At 46.0% G+C, this 20,222-nt stretch overlaps 1 protein-coding gene across 1 annotated transcript in view; it reads right to left on the reverse strand.

The window, feature by feature from the left end:
• Window positions 1-20,222, reverse strand: part of SNTG1 (syntrophin gamma 1) — a 357,968-nt gene that overhangs the window by 49,630 nt on the left and 288,116 nt on the right. Inside the window, exons 12-13 of the mRNA XM_032469883.1 lie at window positions 19,096-19,226; window positions 12,690-12,819 (exon numbers count right to left, since the gene is read on the reverse strand). Of these exons, the coding sequence (XP_032325774.1) occupies window positions 12,690-12,819; window positions 19,096-19,226 (261 nt within the window). The remainder of the gene's footprint in view (window positions 1-12,689; window positions 12,820-19,095; window positions 19,227-20,222) is intronic.

The raw sequence follows: 20,222 nt of genomic DNA on the forward strand, positions 1-20,222 counted from the left end.
AAATGACAAAACAGCTGTAACCAGAGAAAGCGATTCAGTCTGAAGGAGGGAATCCAAGCTCTTTCATGCCTGACTGGTAAGGAAATGACTAGGACGCTGGAGATCCCGGCAGGACACACACGTCAACGAGTGCATCACAGACAGAGCGTGACGCCAGGCCACCTGGAAGGAGCTCCACAGAGAGGTCCCAAGGACAGGGTCTCCGCAGGGAGGAGGGAGGAGGGGGGACAAGGAGACCTGCAAGCCCAGAATTTCCCCTGATAACTGACTTCTGACGCTGGACTGGCTGGGACACTGGGAACCTCCAAGACAGATCACAGCGCTGGCAGAAAAGGCAGACAGAGGGCAGCGAGGCTCAGACTTCTGTTCACAAAATTCTTATGAAAACTGACCTGAGGGCTTATCCAGCAAATCACCACACACAGCCTTCTGAGCGGGACTCCTCCCGCCTGCTGCACCTGACCTGACAGTGACCTATATCCTGACCTTGACAGTGACCTACACCCACTCCCGCCTGCTGCACCTGACCTGACAGTGACCTACACCCACTCAGCTGTGGAGGAGATTCTGGCATTCAGTCACCAAGTTCATCATGTAACAACAAGAGACGTCACAGGTGAAGGTGCGTACTCCTGTAACTTTCTTCTTGATAAAAGACAGATGAGTAACAGCAGTATTTCAGGTTTGCCCTTCTGTCACACTTACACCCTCCATCTAGGGTAGCATTTTTAAAAAGCAAATCTTCAATTGCCCTTTCTTAATTAATGAATTAATCCCTGCCCAGAATCCCATATCCCTCAGACCCTCGTGATCTGGCCCCTGCCTCTCACAGGTGTCCCCGGTGTCCCGGGTCCCAGTCTGTACAGACCTCGGGGACACACGCCTTGTGGAGGTTTTGCTCACAAGCTCCCCGGACCCCCACCTGCTCGCTCTCCTTCCCTCTTCCCTCCTTCCCTCTTCCTTCCTTCCCTCTCCTTCCCTCCTCCCTCCCTCTGTCTCTCCCCTTTTCACCGGGTAAGAATCTTCTTTTTTATTATGTCTACCTAAGGTGCACAGAGATTAAATAGGATTGGTTAAGTTGCCCCGGGACATGGCACAGCCTGGTTGTGTCTGACACCACAGGCTTTGCTCTTGGACACACATTCGAGAACCATGTCGCCATGAAAGCATTTCTGAAAACCCGCGCAGAAGTGGTCAGTGACCTTCCCCTGTGGTCCTGCCTGTGGGTCCGGCTGACTTTGCCTTGTTCTCGGTGCAGGTACTTCTGACCTCCCTGCACCGGAACCTTAACCGCAGACTGTCCTTCCCACCTCTTCTGCCCTCGGCCTCGCTCTGGGCCCGTGTGACCTCGCATGCCCTGTCAATCACAGCTAGACGGCTGGCGGGGAGGGCTCGGGGGGCGTCACGGGCTGCTCCCACCTTCTCAGAATCCTGGACCTGAACCCAGACCGCGGCCCCAGCCCCTGCTGCTGCCGCCCGGACTGCAGCGCATCCCCAGGGCTTGTGCAAGGCTCCCGGCTCTGACCCGGAAACCTGTAACCAGCTCAGCGGTCCTAATTCTTCTTAACGAGGATCCGATTTCATCCCCTTTCTTAGTCGAAGCTGAGAGCCTTGTAATTTATTGAAAGAACCCAATTTATCCACTTTGCTAATGATTTCCATATAAACAAATCAACAAAAATGCAAAACTAACGGAAGTCACTAGACTGGTACGTATTTTGGGCTACTGGCAGCAGCTGGTACTAAGACCTCACATCCTCTTGCTATGACAAAACATTGCATGTTCTAATTATATCAGAAATTCTGGGAATTTAATTTTTATGACAAATCTCAACATAAAAAATTTGACATTTACTTTAAATTTTAGAGACACTGAGAACTAAAAACAAAAACCTGTTTGTGAACGAGACGTGGTTTATAAAAAATGACTAGGCAACTTCAAGGTGTTTGAATACGAAATACAGATAGTAGTTTTCCTAAATTTGAAAAAAAAAAAGAAATAGAAAAAATGCTTTTTAATCAACCTAATAAAAATAAAATTAATAATTAACCTCATATGAAATACAAACATTCATTCCTGAATGTCGAATGTCTTCCAAATTAAAATATTACCTGGTGGTTTTATTCTACTGCAGCTATTTTTAGACCTTTATGGGCCTGTCAAGAGTAAACGGTCAAATACGCCCAAGGGCTTTTAAGATTCATCTTGGGGGGCGGGTAGACAATGCACTACGGAATTACAACAATTAAAACACGGTTTTACCACTGCAAAGCCAAACAAACCAATGACTTTTGATAGAAAATCAAAAATTAAATCTAAAATGTGTATTACTGAGTTAATGATAAAGATTGTATTTTAAATTTGAGTAGAGAACAATGCTGGGATAATTGGTTAATTCCTTGAAAAACAATGTATCACCCACTAACTCCCCCTGCGTCAGTGTTTAATGTAATGCACACACATTTAAGATGGGGCGGGATGGCCTGAGGCACACCTACCTTCCTATTCATAGTGACCAGAACGGGAAGGTGCATTTAATGAAAGCATTTTATTTAAAGAAATCTGAGAACATCATCCCCCCACCCCCACCCCGCCTCCCCCAACTGTGAGGAGGGTGAGCTCCTGGCTTCAAACACAACACCTCAAGGCATTCGCTGAATTTTGAATCTGAACAGGACAAAAGGCTAAAAAAGATTAATCTGAAAATCTATGAAAACAGACAAGAGTTTAAGAAATGTATGCTGAGAGAGGAGCGAGGAGAAGCCAGAGGCAGTCAAGGAGAGGGGCACCGGGAAGGACCTGTCCTGGAATCAGGCTTGCTCTCAGCCCAAGGCCTGGGGGCTGTATCTTTGGGGCAGGAAAAACACAGAGCCTTACAAAAACCTCAACCCAGCCTTGATTCGGCTGGATTTAGACATCGGTCTTAGTTTACAAGACTAAAGAATGTTCATACTCTGATTCTTTTTCTAGACACCTCTATTAAGATGTAATTAGCAATGTTTTCACTGATTAATATGCCAAAAATCATAGGGCATTATTCCAGTAATGATATATTTTAAATGATGTGTGTGTCAAACAATAACATTCATTAATTATGACATTAACAAACAGCAAAATCCCTATCAGCCCATTAAATGGAGGTGATGTCAGGATGCAATTACTGTCATGGGAAAATGTTCATGTTTAACGTTAACTGAACAAAGGAGGAGAACGGTCGTTCTCCTTTTATGTATGTAAACAAGTTACGCTTTTTAATGTGTACATAACACGTACACTAACAAAAACACTGGCAATAAATATACCATTATTACTGCAATACATTTTCTTTTTTTATTTGTTTTTTGGGGGGTGGAGGTGATTTGGTTTATTTATTTATTTCTAGAGGGAGTGCTGGGGATTGAACCTAGGACCTTGTGCATGCTAAGCGTGCACTCTACCACTGAGCTATACCCTCCCCTTTACATTTTCATTTTTATCCTCTTCTGCACTTCAATAAATAATTAAAATTTAAAAATACTATGATAGCACAAATTTTAAAACATATCTTTTTACCAGGTCTATTACCTCAAATGGCAAATAGGGCTTAGGGTCTGAATCTATAGGAAACAATATGCCCAAGAGATGTGAAAGTCAAGTGCTGGAGACACACTCTTGCAGAAGGAGAATTTTAAATAATTTTTAAGGGAAAGAACAAATTGGAAACCCAACGTGAGAAGAATCTTCACGTTGTGGATGAAATGGAATAGAAGAGAAAGTTATTTTCAAGATCCTAAAATTTATTACTAAAAATAGTTCTTGCTGCATCTCATCTACATATTTTTATAGATGTTTAATCAAATTGAGAAAAAGCTGCCTCTTATTTTGTCAAACATCTTCACCCTTTATTTTGCTTTCCCATCTTATTTTACTACATTAGTGTCTTTCTTTTTCTTATGGGAATCTTTGTACTGATGAAGTCTTATTTAAAGAAACAAATATTTAAAACCACATAGCAATATGAATTTATTGCTGCGTTATAAAATTTTAGTTTAAATTCAGTAGATTTTTCATTAGAGACTCTTCATTAGAACTTTAAACTTTAAGTTTGTGATTTTGCTTAAAAATCGAGGGGTACATGTAAAGGCAAAGAAAGCTTACATCACAAAACCTTTTCAGCTAATATTTCTTACACTAAAAAACTGAAAAAATAATCATAATTCTACCACTTTACAATTTTACCCAACATCAAAAGTGAACATCTACTTAAACAGCATGAACTGTATTTTAAGTAACAATATAGACCTTGTCTGATGTCTGAACGCCGGGGGAAATGATAATGTGTCCCTTTTTTTCTTTGAAAGCATTTAATTGAATATTAATGATGGAAACCCTTAAAGGAAGTTAGTTATTGCAGATCTGTTAAATTGAGATAAGAATAATTACATGACTGGTTCTAATAAAGAACTGCTTGGACTTGATTTATTAAAAATAAAATTTGAAGTCACTAGAGTGCCCATCTGCTTTAAATATCACTCTAATTTTTTAATTCCTTAATTTCGTATATTCAATTTCAGCATCGCCAGTTGTGCCCAGCAATCAAAGCAGAAGTATCCTCCCCCGACATTCTCTTTAGACAAAGGGAGATGCAACAGGACATTTAAATAGTCCTTTACACAGTTTTTCCCCCTCCCACTTTAAATGTTTAGGGATTTTTTTTTTCCAATTAAAGGTTTACGGGTAAGTGAAGAGCTTACATTTAAAACCTGGGTCCTAATTCTGTTACTCTTTGCTGTTTAACCCTCATGTACACGTCGGCTTTGACGGCTGGGGAGGTGTGTTCCCCGGACACACACTGCTTACAAGGTGTATTTTCCCAGGAAAATTAATTGTGAAGATTTGTCCAAGCAAATAAATCCTATGGAAGCAAGAACCCACCGTCCAGCTCCCCTACAGGTCTGTGGCTAATACCAGCTAGCAGACGAGTGAGGGCCTGGAGACAGCTTCACCCTGCAGGCACAGGCCCTCCCGGGGACAAGGGGCGCTGGCGTGTGGGCGGCCGCCGCCGCCGCGCACCGGTCCTGCGGCTGCTCAGACTCTGCCTTGACCGGGGAAGGGAAGAATCAGAATTGATCTTTGCCGCAGGAGCCCCCATTTCAGCTCAAGTTTTTCACCCATTTTTCCCTGAATCTGGACTCTCTGCCCTTGCTACCTTGGTTGTTCCCCGTGCCTGTAGGAGCAACTTCAGAAGCACGCCATGTTGCTTTCAAAAGCCTGTCTGCTAACAGTACATCGATATTTTGAGATGATTAAAGGCACTGTCTTAAACTTTATTTTCTAGTCCAAGAATTTTAAAATTTTACCTATCATTGTTTTTAAGATTAGAATACATGTATGACACATTTCACACATAGTACACACACATACACACACACACACATCTTCATCGTGAATGAGCTGCCTGAAAGCTGAACTAGGTTGTAGCCATTTACAAATGTCTGTTTCTTCACTCAGAGCTGACGCCATTCGTTCTCCCACGAACTCACTAGACGCCAGACGTGACTGTGGGTTGGACACCAAGTGAATGCCAAGGATACCAGATTCCTATGCTCAGAATCGTCTGGCATAGGTGACAGGTAATTCTGGGCCTTTGGCAGGTGTGGTACAGCAGGTAACAATGTGTGCGGAGAGGGAGGAGGGGTCCTTGCGGGGGCAGCGTGGGAGCCCTGGGTTTCAGGAAGTGATGGAAGTGATGAGATGTTCTTTATCTGCCGGGATTGGTCAAAGGTGAAGGAAATAGGTTTGACCATTGCCAGATGACCCGTCAGCAGTCCTGGCGAGGGGGACGCACAGGCCTTACAGCTGAGGATTCAGACAGGACTCTCAGGACGTGTCTGCGGCCGCCTCTGCTCGCTGGTGCTCAGCTCTGAAGGTCCGTCTTAAGAGGAGGGGAGTCCAAGAAACACTGAATCGAGGGGCCACAAACTCAAAATTTTCGTGGACACCTTCCCTTCCACACAAGGCCTGCTACCAGGTGAGCCCCGGAAGGCTTGGCCTCAGTGAGCATCTGGAGGTCAAAGGTGTTTCCTTGGACTCACTTCTTCAGAAATAGAGCCTGAGGAAGAGCCACAAGGGTTAAACTGCTCTTGAGCGAGGATGTTCAGTCTTATGGAAGCAAGAGTCACAGGCAAACAGACGTGAGGCCGGACAGCAGAAGGCAGGCGTCCACCAGGGGGCGGTGGCCATGGTTTCTCAGCCAGTCACTGTGGGTTTGTCACCAGGGAGTGACGCCTTCAGAGCGTCACGTGGTCACTGTGCTTCCCAGCGGTCCGTCTACCGAGGGATGGTGGTCATCTGTAGCTTGCCTCTTTCCGGCCCTTGACTTCCACTGGACGGTGCAGGTCCCGTGGGGAGTAATCACCCCCTGGTCCTCCTGAGTGGCCGTTAGTCTGGGAGCAGTGGGGGGCGGGCCCGGTGGGGTCAGCCCTGGGGCCGGGGGCATGACGGAGCCCTGCCGAATCCAGCCCGAGGCGGGAGCGGTGGCAGAAGGGGCGGTGTGTGCGGGCGCTGCACCTGCAGCTCTGAGGCCTGAGCTACCAGGAGCTGGGGACGCTCTGGCCGGGAAGAGAGGCAGAAGAATCAGGCCCGGGGGAGCGGCTGGGGGCTGGGGGCGACTGCACCAAGGCGGGCACAGCACTGCGTCCACTGAAGCTGCCCATCTGATCATGATCGCACTGTTCAGTTAACCTCCAAGCAGATGCTCTGGGTTGTGCAAATAAGAATCAGCTACTATTTTCCAATGTCAACCTTGACTTCTGGTGAGGAGTTTCCTGAGAGCCAAAGCAGGTTAGCTACTGCACCGAAACCCCTCCTGACGAGATACGCCAAGTCAGTCACGCAGAGAGCGAGGACATGACGGCAAGGAACACGCGCGCGGCACAGGCCCGGCTGGCCCTCACGCTTCCTCTGCTTCGGCTTCCTGGCTGCCTCGGCTCGACCGCCCTGGAACCAGTTCCGGCTGCCACCGGCGTGCCTGGCGCCCCTATTTTGGTCTGTGAGGAGAAACAGTGCAGAAAACAACACGCTAGCACAGAAAAGTGCATCTAAGGGCACAGAAACGCCAGCAGCCGTGAAGGGAGGAAAGTCGCCTTCAGTGGCGCCCATGCCTGTCAGAACTGCACTCCAGAAGCTCTGATCACAGACTCGAGTTCCTTTTCGGTAAATCTCCTTTCTTCTAGGCTTTATTTTGTCATGACTTTCAATTCACCTACGAGCTTTGTTGAGTCCTTTGAATGCGGCAGACGTGACAAAAGTTTTTCCTTCAGCTTTTCACACCCCACGGTATTATGGGAAAAATATTCCCTTTCTTTTCAAGTTGCAAGTGTTTGCCATTCAGTATAGCAGCTCTCTGTGGATTATGTATGACTCCCAAATAAGTTTTTTTTTGCTCCTGCAAGTAAATGGGTAAAATGTAGGCAGACGGGTGAACTACATCCTGATGGGCTCGAATGGCTGGTGAAGTGAGTGTGCATGAGTCCTGAGGGCTGCGATCGTCCCACGGAAATCAGAGGGGTATCGGCTGTTCGTGTGTTATCTTGAGAATTTATATGCTTTTGGTATTAAGCAATGTAGTAGATATTGTTGGTCGTCTGACTCAAAAGCCATGCACACTTCTTTTCTTGGTGACATATCACCATAAATGCTAGAAAAAGTAGAGACTAGCCATGCCACCGCCCAGCCACTCACCCCCCAGAACTGTCACAGGCTGAGTTCAAGAGGAAAGCGAGCAGTATTAGTCCAGTAAAGGGATTCTGGGAATTTTTGTCTTATCTTGATAAAAGGGGAGACATGTGGCTGGTGCTACTTACCCTGCTTCCCTTTCTTTCCTGTTCTGGACACTGAAGTGATGTTTGGAACTGCTGCAGCCTTTGTGTGACTATGAGGTGGCAAACATAAGGTAAAAGCCAGTACTCCAAGGGTAGTGGATAACAGTAGTGATAATGTGTGCAGGCAGGGGATGGGTTCTGGGTGGATGGTGGCTTCCAGCAAATGGCACCATCCACAATTATTTTCATGTGGGGAAAAAAACTCAACTATTTACTCCATCAGTACTTAGGGTGTCTCTAATTGTTACTGAAAGCATTCACAACTGATACATTTGAGGGAGAGAGTCTAATCTTTTTCACATAATATGAATTGTATGTCTTGAAAATCCCACATATGCAATCATACACTTTCATTTAAGATCATACTAATTCTCAATGAACCTTTAAGAATAAAAGCATATTATATATATTTATCTGTTTGTATACACACACACACACAAGTGATACATTTCAAGCAACATATTCCATTCCAATAGAGGAAATGCGTGCATAGGATAAATATGGAAGAATTTAGACCAGAGGAGATTCTTTTATGTTAGTAGGTAACCTTGGGAGAAGTGGCACATGAAATTCTCTGTGTATTGGTCAGGGTTTATCTTAGCGCTGCAGCGGTAGAGAACGATGGGAAAGGGCAGACCCATGAAACGTGGCTGAAACAGAGCTCTGCCTTTTACCTGCTTCCTCTGTCTCTTTTAAAAACAAGGGACTGTGTGCAGATCTCTGGCTTGACAAATTAGAGCTGCCTAATGGTCTAGTCACCACTGGACATTTATTTTAACTCATTTTGTCCAGATTTACCAACATTCTGTTATCCAAACAACCATCTCTCAGAAGAGGAAGAATCTCAGAGACAACGGGACAAAACCAAGACTGCACCTTCACGTGCAACGAGCAAATCGATGCTGCATTTGCCGGCGGCTCAGGGATCCAATCATTTAATCTAGAGGGAAACTGCAGAGAAGAGAAGCGCCGACGTCTCAGTGGGCTTTCAGGGCCAGCAGATCGGAAGTCTCTCACTCAGCCCTCGCAGGGACGGAAGCAAACCTAAGGTCTGCTTCTGAAGGGGCTCACGAAGCCCCAACCTACACGTCTGTGGACCCCAAAGCCTAGCTCCCTCCACGCGGCAGGGACGGCTTGGCCAGGGCGTCGCATGAACCCCTGTGACCAGGCAGCGAGCGCTCGGGGCTGCCCTTCCAGCCCCGGCTTAGTGCCCACAGACCCCTTCCCCAGCGCTGCCGTGTGCCCGCCCCACTCAGGCTCACAGCCCTTGGTCTCTTCCACTACCTTAGTCTTCGATGAACACTCTGTGTTCCCCGCCACACTGTGCGTGTGCGTGTGAACAGCGCTGAGATGGAGACCGTTAATACCACGAACATTTTCAAGTTACGATGAGGTCAGCCTTGGAGAGACTTGAGGAGTTGATCCTGGGGACGTTCCAAAATCGAACCTCTCCTTAATGATTTGTATTCTGCTGGTGACATCACAGGTTCTGCAGCCCTGGTGCTCAGTGACCTCAAGTGCCCAGTTATTTTAGGGACATATCTATACTGCCCTGTCAGCGAGGCTCTGGCTCAGCAACTCGGAGACATGCGTTTCCAGAAGCATTAAACTTCCAACAGTTCGCTGTGATGTCGTAAGCAAACAGTCTCTTACTTTATTAAACACCGATTTTAGTTAAGACAAAACTTACCTACGATAATCATTATTTTGTAACAAAACAGACATTTGACACCACAGACATAGGAAGATATGTATCAAACTGACAACCTGTTCCCAAAAAGTAATTGAGATTTATGAAAAACTCACTTATTTTGGTCTAAACTTTTTCGTTTTGCCCAGGACCAGTGACAGTCTCCGTATTAGGTGAGTTCATGCGTGTGCCTCACTCTACAGCCTTGCTCTTGCGTGGCGACGCCCTGTTACCTCTGCATAAAATGCCTTTGCTGCCAATTCACCTACTTTGCCCTTTTTCATTGTTCGTCCGCCGACTTCAGGGAACGGCCCTCACCTCTCTGAGGGGTGCACACTCAGCCTCTCAAAGCATTTCTCTGTGTGACCTATGACAGCTGCAACTACACATTTCCCTGTGTGCTTGTTAAATTAATACCTCCCCTCCCCACTAGACTATTTGCTCCATGAGGGCAAAGACCATTTTTGTTCATTACAGCCCTAATACCTATCAAACTGTAGGCCCTCCAAAGTATTTACTAAATGAAACGATGGCTGAATAAATCAGAGAGCTGACAGTTATCCTGAAAATACGTTAGTATCTGGGATCAATGTACATACATGTAACAATGATGGAAGTACATGTGTTCATGTTAATGTATATACACATCCTTATGCATCTTTTACAGTAATACACCTTTTATTTTAAAATGGTTTTAGATACAAAAAAAGTGTATGCAGATTAACTCACAGGCCTATCACTGCCCTTCCTTCCCACATCCTAAGCCTGGATCTGGAATCATTTTTCTTTCCTTAAAAAAATATCCTTCAAGAAAGGTGGACAGCTGCATAGAAATCAGTGAAATTAGAACACTCCCTCACGTCGCACAAAAAAATTAACTTAAAATAAGACAAGACACTATATATACCTCCTGGAAGAAAACACAAGCAAAACATTCTCTGACGTAAGTGTCAGCAGTGCTCTCCTAGGGCAGTCCACCCGGGAAACAGAAATAAAAGAAAAATAAATGGGACCTAGTTAAACTGATAAGTTTTGCACAGCAGAGTAAACCATAAACAAAACAAAAAGGCCACCTATGGACTGGGAGAAAACACCTGCAAATGATGAGCCTGACAAGGGCTTGACCTCCAGAACGTGCAAACAGCTCGCACAGCTCAACAGCAAAGAGCAAACAGCCCCACCCCAAACGGGCAGCAGACCTGAACAAGCACTTCTCCAGTGAAGACATACAACGGCCAGCAGGCACATGAAAAAGTGCTCAGCATCACTAATTATCAGAGAAATGCAAGTCAAAACTACAATGGGGCGTCACCTCACACCAGCCAGAATGGTCATCACTGAAGAGCGCACAAACGACAAATGCTGGAGAGGCTGTGGAGAAAGGGAACCCTCCTACACTGCTGGTGGGAGTGCAGGTTGGTGCAGCTGTTACAGAAATCAGTACGGAGGTTCCTTAAAAAACTAAAAATAGACTTAACCATGTGACCCAGCAGTCTCACTCCTGGGCATCTATCCAGAAGGAACTCTAATTTGAAAAGTCACCTGCACCCCAAGTTCATAGTGCACTATTTACCATAGCCAAGACATGGAGACAGCCTAAATGTCCATCAATGGATAATCGGATGAAGAAGCTGTGGCATATATTTACAATGGAGTACTACTTAGCCATAAAAAGTATAAAATAACGCCACTTGCATCAACATGGATGGACCTGGAGATTGTCATACTAAGTGAAGCAAGTCAGAAAGAGAAAGAAAAATACCACATGGTATCACTCATATGTGGAATCCAAAAAGAAAAAAAAGAGAAAAAGACACAAATGAACATATTTACAAAATAGAAAGAGACTCACAGACACAAAGAACAAACTCGTTACCGGGGGAAGGGGAGCGGGGAGGGATACGTTGGGAGTGGGAGCTTCGTAGATACTAACTACCACGTATGAAATAGACAAACAAGTCTCTTCTGTGCAGCACAGGGAGCTATATTCAACATCTTGTAATAACCTCTAATGAAAAAGAAAGTGAAAAAGAATATACGTGTGTGTGTGTGTGTGTGTGTGTATAGCTGAATTAGAGGATTAACCTGAAGCAAGCACTGTTTTTCACAACTCTTGAATTCTACCTTTACAAATCTGTTCAAATCCACTTCACCCAAAATAACAGCACACGACCAATGGGAACCGGTTTCGGCTTAGCTGGAACCCATTCCAGGAAACCCCAGCCTCGGTCACCCTCCCTCTCTGCAGGGAAAGCATATAACTTGAGGAAAATGAACGTGCTTCCGTGAAGCCCAGCTTTGAGACACATCTCCGAGAAGCACCGTCTTCCACTAGACGTGTTTACCAAATGCACGTAATTATTTCAGAGCCACCTTGAATAATGGTAAAGTAAAATTAAAATCGTTTTGTCTAAATCTTTCTCACTTTATATTCAATAACCTTCTGGAAAAAAATTCATTGAGCAACATAATTACAAGGAATTTCCACATAAAACTATGAAAATCTCCCTATTTCACAGAATTACTGCTGCTGAGAATCGGCGAGCAAAGGGAACAGACAACGGCCAGCACGTTGGCTTCAGTGATTGCAGCTGTTTTCTTCTCTTTTTTTGTTTTTTTCCAAGTTCCTCCTGCACCCATCCTCCAATGGTCCATACACTAGAACATGATTCATTATTTAAGTGTTCCTAAAATACTATTACTTTAATACTCCTCTTTTCTTTCTAGTCATTTGACCTCATCTCTATAGCATGATCGTCTTTTACTTTTAAACTTACTTTACGTGCATTTCTAATTTATTTTTATGCAGGCTAATCTCTCGAGCGAACAGGCAGACAGACAGATGCTTTAGTGATCACATGCCAAATGTCTACTTCCAGTCGTTTAACTAATGTCAACGCTGCAATGTTTGTGAAGCTTAGATGCAAAAGCACTCTTGGGCTGATACATTGGACTAAGACTCTCAGGACAGAGTGATTTTCTCTAAACCAGTATCCACAATGGCTTTTACGACGGACGTGCGGTGGCCCACTCTTAGACAAATACCATGCAGTTGATGCAAAGTTACATCCGTATTATATGAAGAAATCCACCAAGGCTGCTAAACCCTGGCAGGTGTTCTGCAATCAGTACTCACATTGTGCTTTGTGAGGTTGGAAATGTTCGTCGCTATTGCTTGCAGCCACTCACTGCAGTCTTCGGCCGAGAGGCACTGGAGGGTTCCGCTGCAGACCCCGTCCACTGCCGTGACTTGAAAAGCGTTCTGCCTGCGGAGGTGTCAGAACAAATTAGACCGAAGCATCATCTCACTTGTCTCTTAGCAACTTGAAATAGTTATCTGTTCGAAAGCTCTTCTTTCAAACAGTATAAATGCAGCTTCAAATTCTTATTTGCTTACTTCTCATAAAAATATGTTTTTAAAAGGAGCCCTCAGGATGAATGCAGGCAACACATGATTCTGAGGTACGAGAAAGCATTCTGAGATTCAGATGAATCTGGAAAACCTCTGAGATGTCAAATGTACGTTACGTAAGTGGAAAACAGCTAAGACATTGACGGGGCTTCTTTCCCCGCGTGCCATGGAATCCCACGTTGGTGTTTATCGTTTCGGGTACCATCGCCTCCTCTTGACATTTTTCAGTGCGTTTTCTGATGTCACAGAATGGACACACAAAAGCCACACACCCAGAGACTGGGCATCATATCACGTGACGTCAGGAGCTGGAGCACTTTGTCAGCTGTGGAACCAGCTGTTACCTACCTTCTCAAGCAGTTCATAGCTCCTCACCTGCTCTGAATACTCACACTCTAAGTTTACGTGCGTGTGGTGCACAACCACCACGCTTGACTTAAAATGCAACAGTCAGCCTAAATGTCTCTATAATCCTCCACTGAGATTTTGCTGTTTCTGTTGTTGTTAGAGAAAATTAAATGGAGCCATCGACAAAAGTGCTATAGAATTTAAAGCAGCTTCCTACAGCTCTAATTGTTCACTTTTTTTTTCCTGTATCAGGTTCTTGCATGTTTCGATATAAGCTTAATGGAGAGGAATAGATTTAAAAAAACCCCAAATGAATGAAAAGTAGCCATATCCTCATGTTTGAGAATTACTCTGTGATGTGACACAATATACTTCAGAAAATGCACAAATTATATTTAAATCCCAGCCCATTTTGAAGCAATAGAAAAATTCTTTAACTCAGTATTCAAAATGTGATGTAAATGGCATACATTTATATGCTTTTCTCCAATTAAATAGTTTTTCTCTCTCTTCTGAGTTTTTTGAGTAGGTGTTTGTAGATTCTACACGTGATTTCATCTCCACAAGCAAAGACCCCCCCATGACGGGCACGTGTCTGGCCCAGGACCATCACGAGAGCCGCGTCGCTCTCCCGTCCCACGAGACTGGTCCGGGTCTCAGAACTGGACACAAGGCAAAGCCTTTCCCATCCGGGCACCCTGCATCCACATTATGAATATCTCCAGAGAAACCTGCTGCAGACCAAGCGCTTTCTACTGATAACAGGAAATATTCAAATATTCTTTTTTGTTTGCTCTTAAAAATACACAAAAAGCCTAAGAAGGGACAACTATTCTTCATCTCTTTGAAATGATGTTCTTTTGAATTTGTGGCAAGAAAAAAATACGCTAAACACAAGAAGAATATTGCAACTTGACCTGAATTTCTTAACTTAATTTTGATATTCAAGAGTGAGTGAGAGATTTGCGGTGCACGGAAGCTCAGCTCTCCGTGGGGGAACCAGTCTGCGTTTAGTCGCACACGGTTCTCTCTGCTCGCTGGTCATCACAACCATTGCTTCATGCACCGTAAGTTACAGTCTGTCCTGAACATCGCCGTCCTCTCTGCTGTAAATACGTCACGGCGCCTGGGCACCTCAGCTGGTTAAAGCCAGCGCCCCCGGAGCCAGTCTGCCGTCCGTGCAGTCACACGCGCCGCGTCGTCTCCACGCGGAGTCAGTCTGAAGACTGACCTTTCATAAACTTGGGCTTAGCTGCCAACATACATCACCGTTTACATTCTGTTTCCACTTTTTAGGTGGGTTTGTCAGAAACCCTTTCAGGAATACGAGTGAAGTATTTAAACGGGTTCTTTGCTTACATGTACCTCTTGGAAGGCAGACGGGGCATAAGGATGGCAGCCTGGGCCCCATTTCTGCCTCTGTTATTGAATAAATAAGGACACTGGCAAATTAGGTTACTTTGTTGTGCCTCGATTTCCCCAAAAGAAAATGAGCAAAATATCCTTTACGGATTCAGTCAGAATTCATGGAGTAACTGGTAGGACCCAGATGCTTTCACGTGTCACAGAAGCTCGTGAATGAACCACCGCCATGTGGTCCCGACTGCAGTGTCTGGGGCAGCTCAGTGACGACGTCCGCCACCCAGCACTGAGGGGCAGCGGCAGTGCGCGGCGGTGTCTGCAGCTTTCAGAAAATGTCATTTTTGGGTCAAGATAATCAGAAATTGTCAAGCCAAAACTTATGTGTTTCATCTTGTTTGATCGTACGCTCTCTGAAATCAATAAAATGCATTACCTGTTAATTCGGTTTTGTGCTGTGAGACATTAAACTTTAGCCACAATTATTGTAGCCTTGAGGGTCCCCGGGCTAAATGACAATTCTTTGTACACACACACACACACACTTGCTGAAAGAAAGCAGTTGCATGGCTAGAGTTGGGTAACCTAGGCTTCTGAGTGCAGGGTTTTTTCCCACTTTCTGCTCAATATTGTCTTATATTTTTCTAAGGATTCCTGATCACTTTTCTGGCAATAAAAGTTATTCTCCAGTGTTGCTGAATTTTAAACTAGGTTTATTCATTTAAAATTCAAATTTAGTTTTCCCTTTATATGAAAAATATACTGCACACCAAGCATTCATAACTACTTTTCGGCACAGCAGGATCCCCATGAATATGCATGCACTTCTTGTGCGCTCGGTTAAGTGGTGCATGCTTTGAGTCGCTGCTGCTCTTAGATCGCACGTAGGCAGGTGTAGGTGATGTTTAGTTTTTGAGGCGTGAACAGGCGAAGGCAGAGGGAGCAGGCATTTTAAGCACGAGGAAGAGGTGGAGAGACCAAAATGTGCAAGTCTGCAGCGGCGGGGATCCCCTGTCCACGAAGGGCAGCGGGGAGCCCACGGAGAGGCAGGCCAGCCCGAGGAGGAGGGTGTGAGCCTTGTGTGAGCAGCTCAGAGTCCACGGGACCCGCAGCCGAACGTCCCACGGAGGACTGGCTGCACAGTCCAATTCGTGCGGAGGGAGGGAGTGGCCCTGTTGGACCAGTTTGGGTAACTGGCCAAAGATGAGATGATGTGGGACTGAAACAAACCTGTGTCGGGGAGAGTGAGAATGAAGCAGCTGGCTGAAGGGGTTCATAAAGGGTGAGGAAGGGTGTGGCTCAGTGCCGCCTTCCTTCACAGATTACGAGGGAGCAGGTGGTCAGATCCCTGCAGGGTTTCGGGTCCCAAGGTATGGATGGCTTAGACACGGGAAAGGCGAGAAGGCACACCCTTCAGACAGGAGGGAAGGACTCCAAAGACGAACGTCAGCCTCGTACAAGCATGGCAGTTTGAGAGAAGTGTGGTCGTCACTACAACGTGCGTCTTGGGAAGTGGCAAGTCACAGGGCGGCGACTAGGTGAAGCCCGATGGATGCGATGGAAGCGGGCCCTGCACGCCAGCTCAGCATCGCCACCTGTCCCGGGCAGGGAGAGCCCTGGGAAGCACAGGGCCCAGGAGTGAGAGGCTCGTGTCGGTACTTTGCGAAGGCCTGTCTGCGGTGGGTTAGAGCAGGCGCGATGCTGCTGCAGGCAGGGACGGAGGAAGGGTCTCGAGATACTCAAACAAGGGTCAGAATATTTCAGGGCAGGGCATCTCTTCCTGGAGAGAACCGACTCAAACAGTATTTGAAAAATAAGCCACTTTTCCTGAGTTGGTTATTAATTACTGGAGAGATGATGAAGAAAAGGGCAAAATGAAAGGAGACCGTGGGGCCAGTGATTCCAGCCATTCGCTCTGTTTCACACTGAGCTCAGTCCACCAGCAGCAAGTTCAGGGGCGTCTCCACCAAGGGGCCACCTCGGTGTGCTCTCTGCCCAATGCATGGTCTGTCCCGGCTCCTGGCTCAAAACCGCCACCGTTGGCTGAGGTTCGTCAGAAGCTCTTCCACAGTTTCGTTACCTGTCTCCCAAAGCGGAATCACCAGTTCATCTCCCGATTTGAATTTTGGCAACTCATCATCCCCACACAAGCCCTACACGTCCCTCCCACTCCTGTAAGGTGACGGCACAGAACTTAAGTTCATGCCACTCTCTGACCTCTGATTTCTCTGGGTGGAAAATGAACATGGCAGCTTTGTCCCTCAACCTCAACACTTCCCACGTACAGATACTAAAGCAGTATTTATTGAGTCCAAAATTTGTAGATACTGACAGGCATACGCAGAACAGATAAACAAGATTATACTGTATAGCACAGGGAAATATATACAAGATCTTGTGGTAGCTCACAGCAAAAAAAGGGACAATGAATATATGTATGTTCATGTATAATTGAAAAATTGTGCTCTACACTGGAATTTGACACAACTTTGTAAAATGACTATAACTCAATTAAAAAATGTTAAAAAATATTTTTTTAGGCAATGAGTGAAGAATAAGTTAGCTCTTGAATGTGAACTGCTGTGCAATCCACTCAGAACAGCGCTGGGTCTGTAACTGACTATTACTGTCATGTTTATCGAGTGTAATTAATTCAATTGTGCTGAGGTGCCATAAAAGTAAAAATGTCAGAATTCATCTGCACTCATGCAAATTCTTTTTTCTCGTAAATTGCTTCAGCTGAACACTTCTACTCCATGCAACTACATACATTTTTAAAAGTAAAAACAAAACAAAACAAATTCATACATTTAAAAATGCCATTAATAGAAATATTCTAAAAAGCTCTTAAGGCAGAAGAAAAATAGAACCAAAACAAATAAAGATGAACAAAAGAAAGGTTAAAGGTGGGTCACTGCTGAGGAATAGTTACGCGGTGATAAAATATCTTCAGGAAATCAGGCTGCACACGTGAATCAGAGCTCATCAGAAATATGCCCAAGGACAGGAAAGAAAGGAGTTAGCTAAAGTGTTCTAAGTTTCTAGCGTTTTCTGAAAAAGACAAAAATAGTAAATTGCATTTATAAACAGTCATAAATCACGTCTGTGTGGTGCTGTGGTCTGAAACCCCGATGACCAATGTGATGGGCTGATGGGCGGGGCTTCAGGGACGCTGACGACGGGAGGGTGGAGCCCTGGGAACAGGATCAGCGATTGCGGGAGGGGCTCCCGAGAGATCCCTGGTCCCTTCCACCTCGGGGGGACAGAGCGAGAAGACGCCGCGCGTGAGCCAGGGCGGGGTCTCCATCAGAGACTCCACCGTGACGCCGGCGCCTCGGCTAGGACTTCCGGCTTCCGGGCTGCGCGCACACGTCTCTGCCGCTTGCTCGCTGCTATCATCTGCTGTGTTGTTACAGCAGCTTGAAGGACGGAGACATACGGTGTGATGCTTAGGCAACAATTAAGGCAAAATAAGACGGTGTAGGTGTAACAACATCATAGAGGGAATGCTGAAAATCAAAATGTTTAAATATTTGAAAAAAGTGGAAAAAGTTAGAATACAAAAACGTGTGTGTTGAGACAAAGGAGTTTTTTCTTGAACACATATAAAACTGTCAAATCTCAGCAGTCAAAAAGTAAATAAAAATACATAAATAAGACCAATTACAAAATGGTCCAAAGACAAAGCGGCATTTCACCAAAGAGGGTTCCATGCGACGGATAAGCACAGGGCAAGACGCCCAGCAGCACCGGGATGTGCACATTCAGGCCACGGCGGTAGATCCTACCTGCGCTGTAGCTACAGGAACGGCGAAACGGAAGACAGCAACACCGCGGCCCGGCAGAGACGCGGGGGCCTGGACGGCGCCGCCCGCCCCGCGGGGCTGCGGGGCTGCACGGCCCCCCGCAAACCCTTGTCTGCCCCTCGGTAAACTAAACAGCTGCTGCCGTGCGGCCAGCTGCGCTGCGAGCTCGCGCCCAAGGAAGTGAGGATGCCTCTCCGCATGGAAGCCCACACTCCAGCGCTCACAGCAGCTCTGTCTGGAAAAGCCAACCCCTGGGACCACCCAGACGGCCTTCAGGGGTGGAGTTCTAAACGAGAAGCAGCCACACTACTAGGTTATTAGAGGATCCCAATCTCCAGTGAAAAACGTGACCGGGCTGCACTGTGTGGACACTGCACACTCTCTGAAGCGCACGTGGAGCATTTCCTAAAATTAGTTAAATACTGAGTGAAACCAAGTCTCAGGAAGTATCAAAGGAGCGAAACCGCTCAACACGAAGTTACACAGACAGCGGGAACAAAGAGAACAGCGCGGGACGACGCCTCGGCCACCTGCGCTGACGCGCGCCTTGCCGCGTGCAGGCAGCTCGGCCTGCTCCTGGGGGCGGACGGCCAGGGAGAGCCGCCCGCGGGACTCACCGGCTCAGGTCCGTCCCCGGCACGTACTGGGAGAAGCGGCAGTGGAGCAGAGGGATCAGTCTGAGGTCGCACCATCGCTTTTCCCACCTCAGCCCGGGGCACGCGGGCCACGAGGAGCAGGATAACGTGTCCTGAAAAGGAAACGAGCCTTCAGTGCCGTGGGTTCCACGTCACAAGCCCTCCTCATCTGAGGGACGCCTATCCCTAAACCATCACAAGACGCGGATAAAATACCACAAGACGTTCGTGTTCACTGACAGTGAAGTTACCTGTGTTAACTTCTCTATCCACGGAATTCTATGAGAAAGTGAGGAGGGACACACTGAGATCAAGAACCAAACTGCTGAAAACATGAAAAAATGGGGTGAGGAGGAGGAAGAAAAAAATAAAACTGCGACAACTGAATTCACTCAAGAATGGGAAAGGTGGGGTGAAACTAACTGCAAAGAACTAGCTTGTGACAAAAGTCAAGTAATCATAGTTCATTCAATTAAGCAAATGGTTTCTATCTGCTCAGCATTAAACGTTGTTAGAAGGCCTTGTGATCCATCAGTTACTTCGAAAGATTTTTGAGTAGAATGAACATTCCCCTAAAACAGCTCTCCAGCTCGACTCAAGGAAACCTCTGTCCACTGTTTAACCCTCATGTTCACACAATGTTTGTATTTCCTTATGTTGTTTTCTACAGGTTTAAGATTACATGTTATTTTAGGTGTCATTAAAAAAGTGTGGGTATTTTCTCCTTATGTGTAGAGAAGACATGTATTTGAATAAAATCTGAGTTTTTCACTTGATGTGAATCCACCCTTCTTTCACGATCCCAGCTTCATTGCTAAACTTGCTCACAAGCGGCACACAGGGAAGGACGCCGACACTCACGGCGCAGGAGCTGTGAGAGCCAGGCTCCGTCCGGCCTGGGGCCCCGGCGCCGGCTCCCCTGCTGCCAGACCCCACCGTGCCCGTCCTGAGGCTGGAGGAGACTGCTCTAGCGCAGGTGCTGAAGCCCCGTGAGCCTAAAATTTTTAGCCTCTTTCAGGTATTAATTTCTTCAGAATTGCTTAGGGGAAAAACTGTTACGTATTTTTTGCTAAAGGTTGAGTGTTCTTTATGGTAACTGTCAACCACGG

The sequence above is a fragment of the Camelus ferus genome, chromosome 29, assembly GCF_009834535.1.
Source record: "Camelus ferus isolate YT-003-E chromosome 29, BCGSAC_Cfer_1.0, whole genome shotgun sequence".
Taxonomy (NCBI): domain Eukaryota; kingdom Metazoa; phylum Chordata; class Mammalia; order Artiodactyla; family Camelidae; genus Camelus; species Camelus ferus.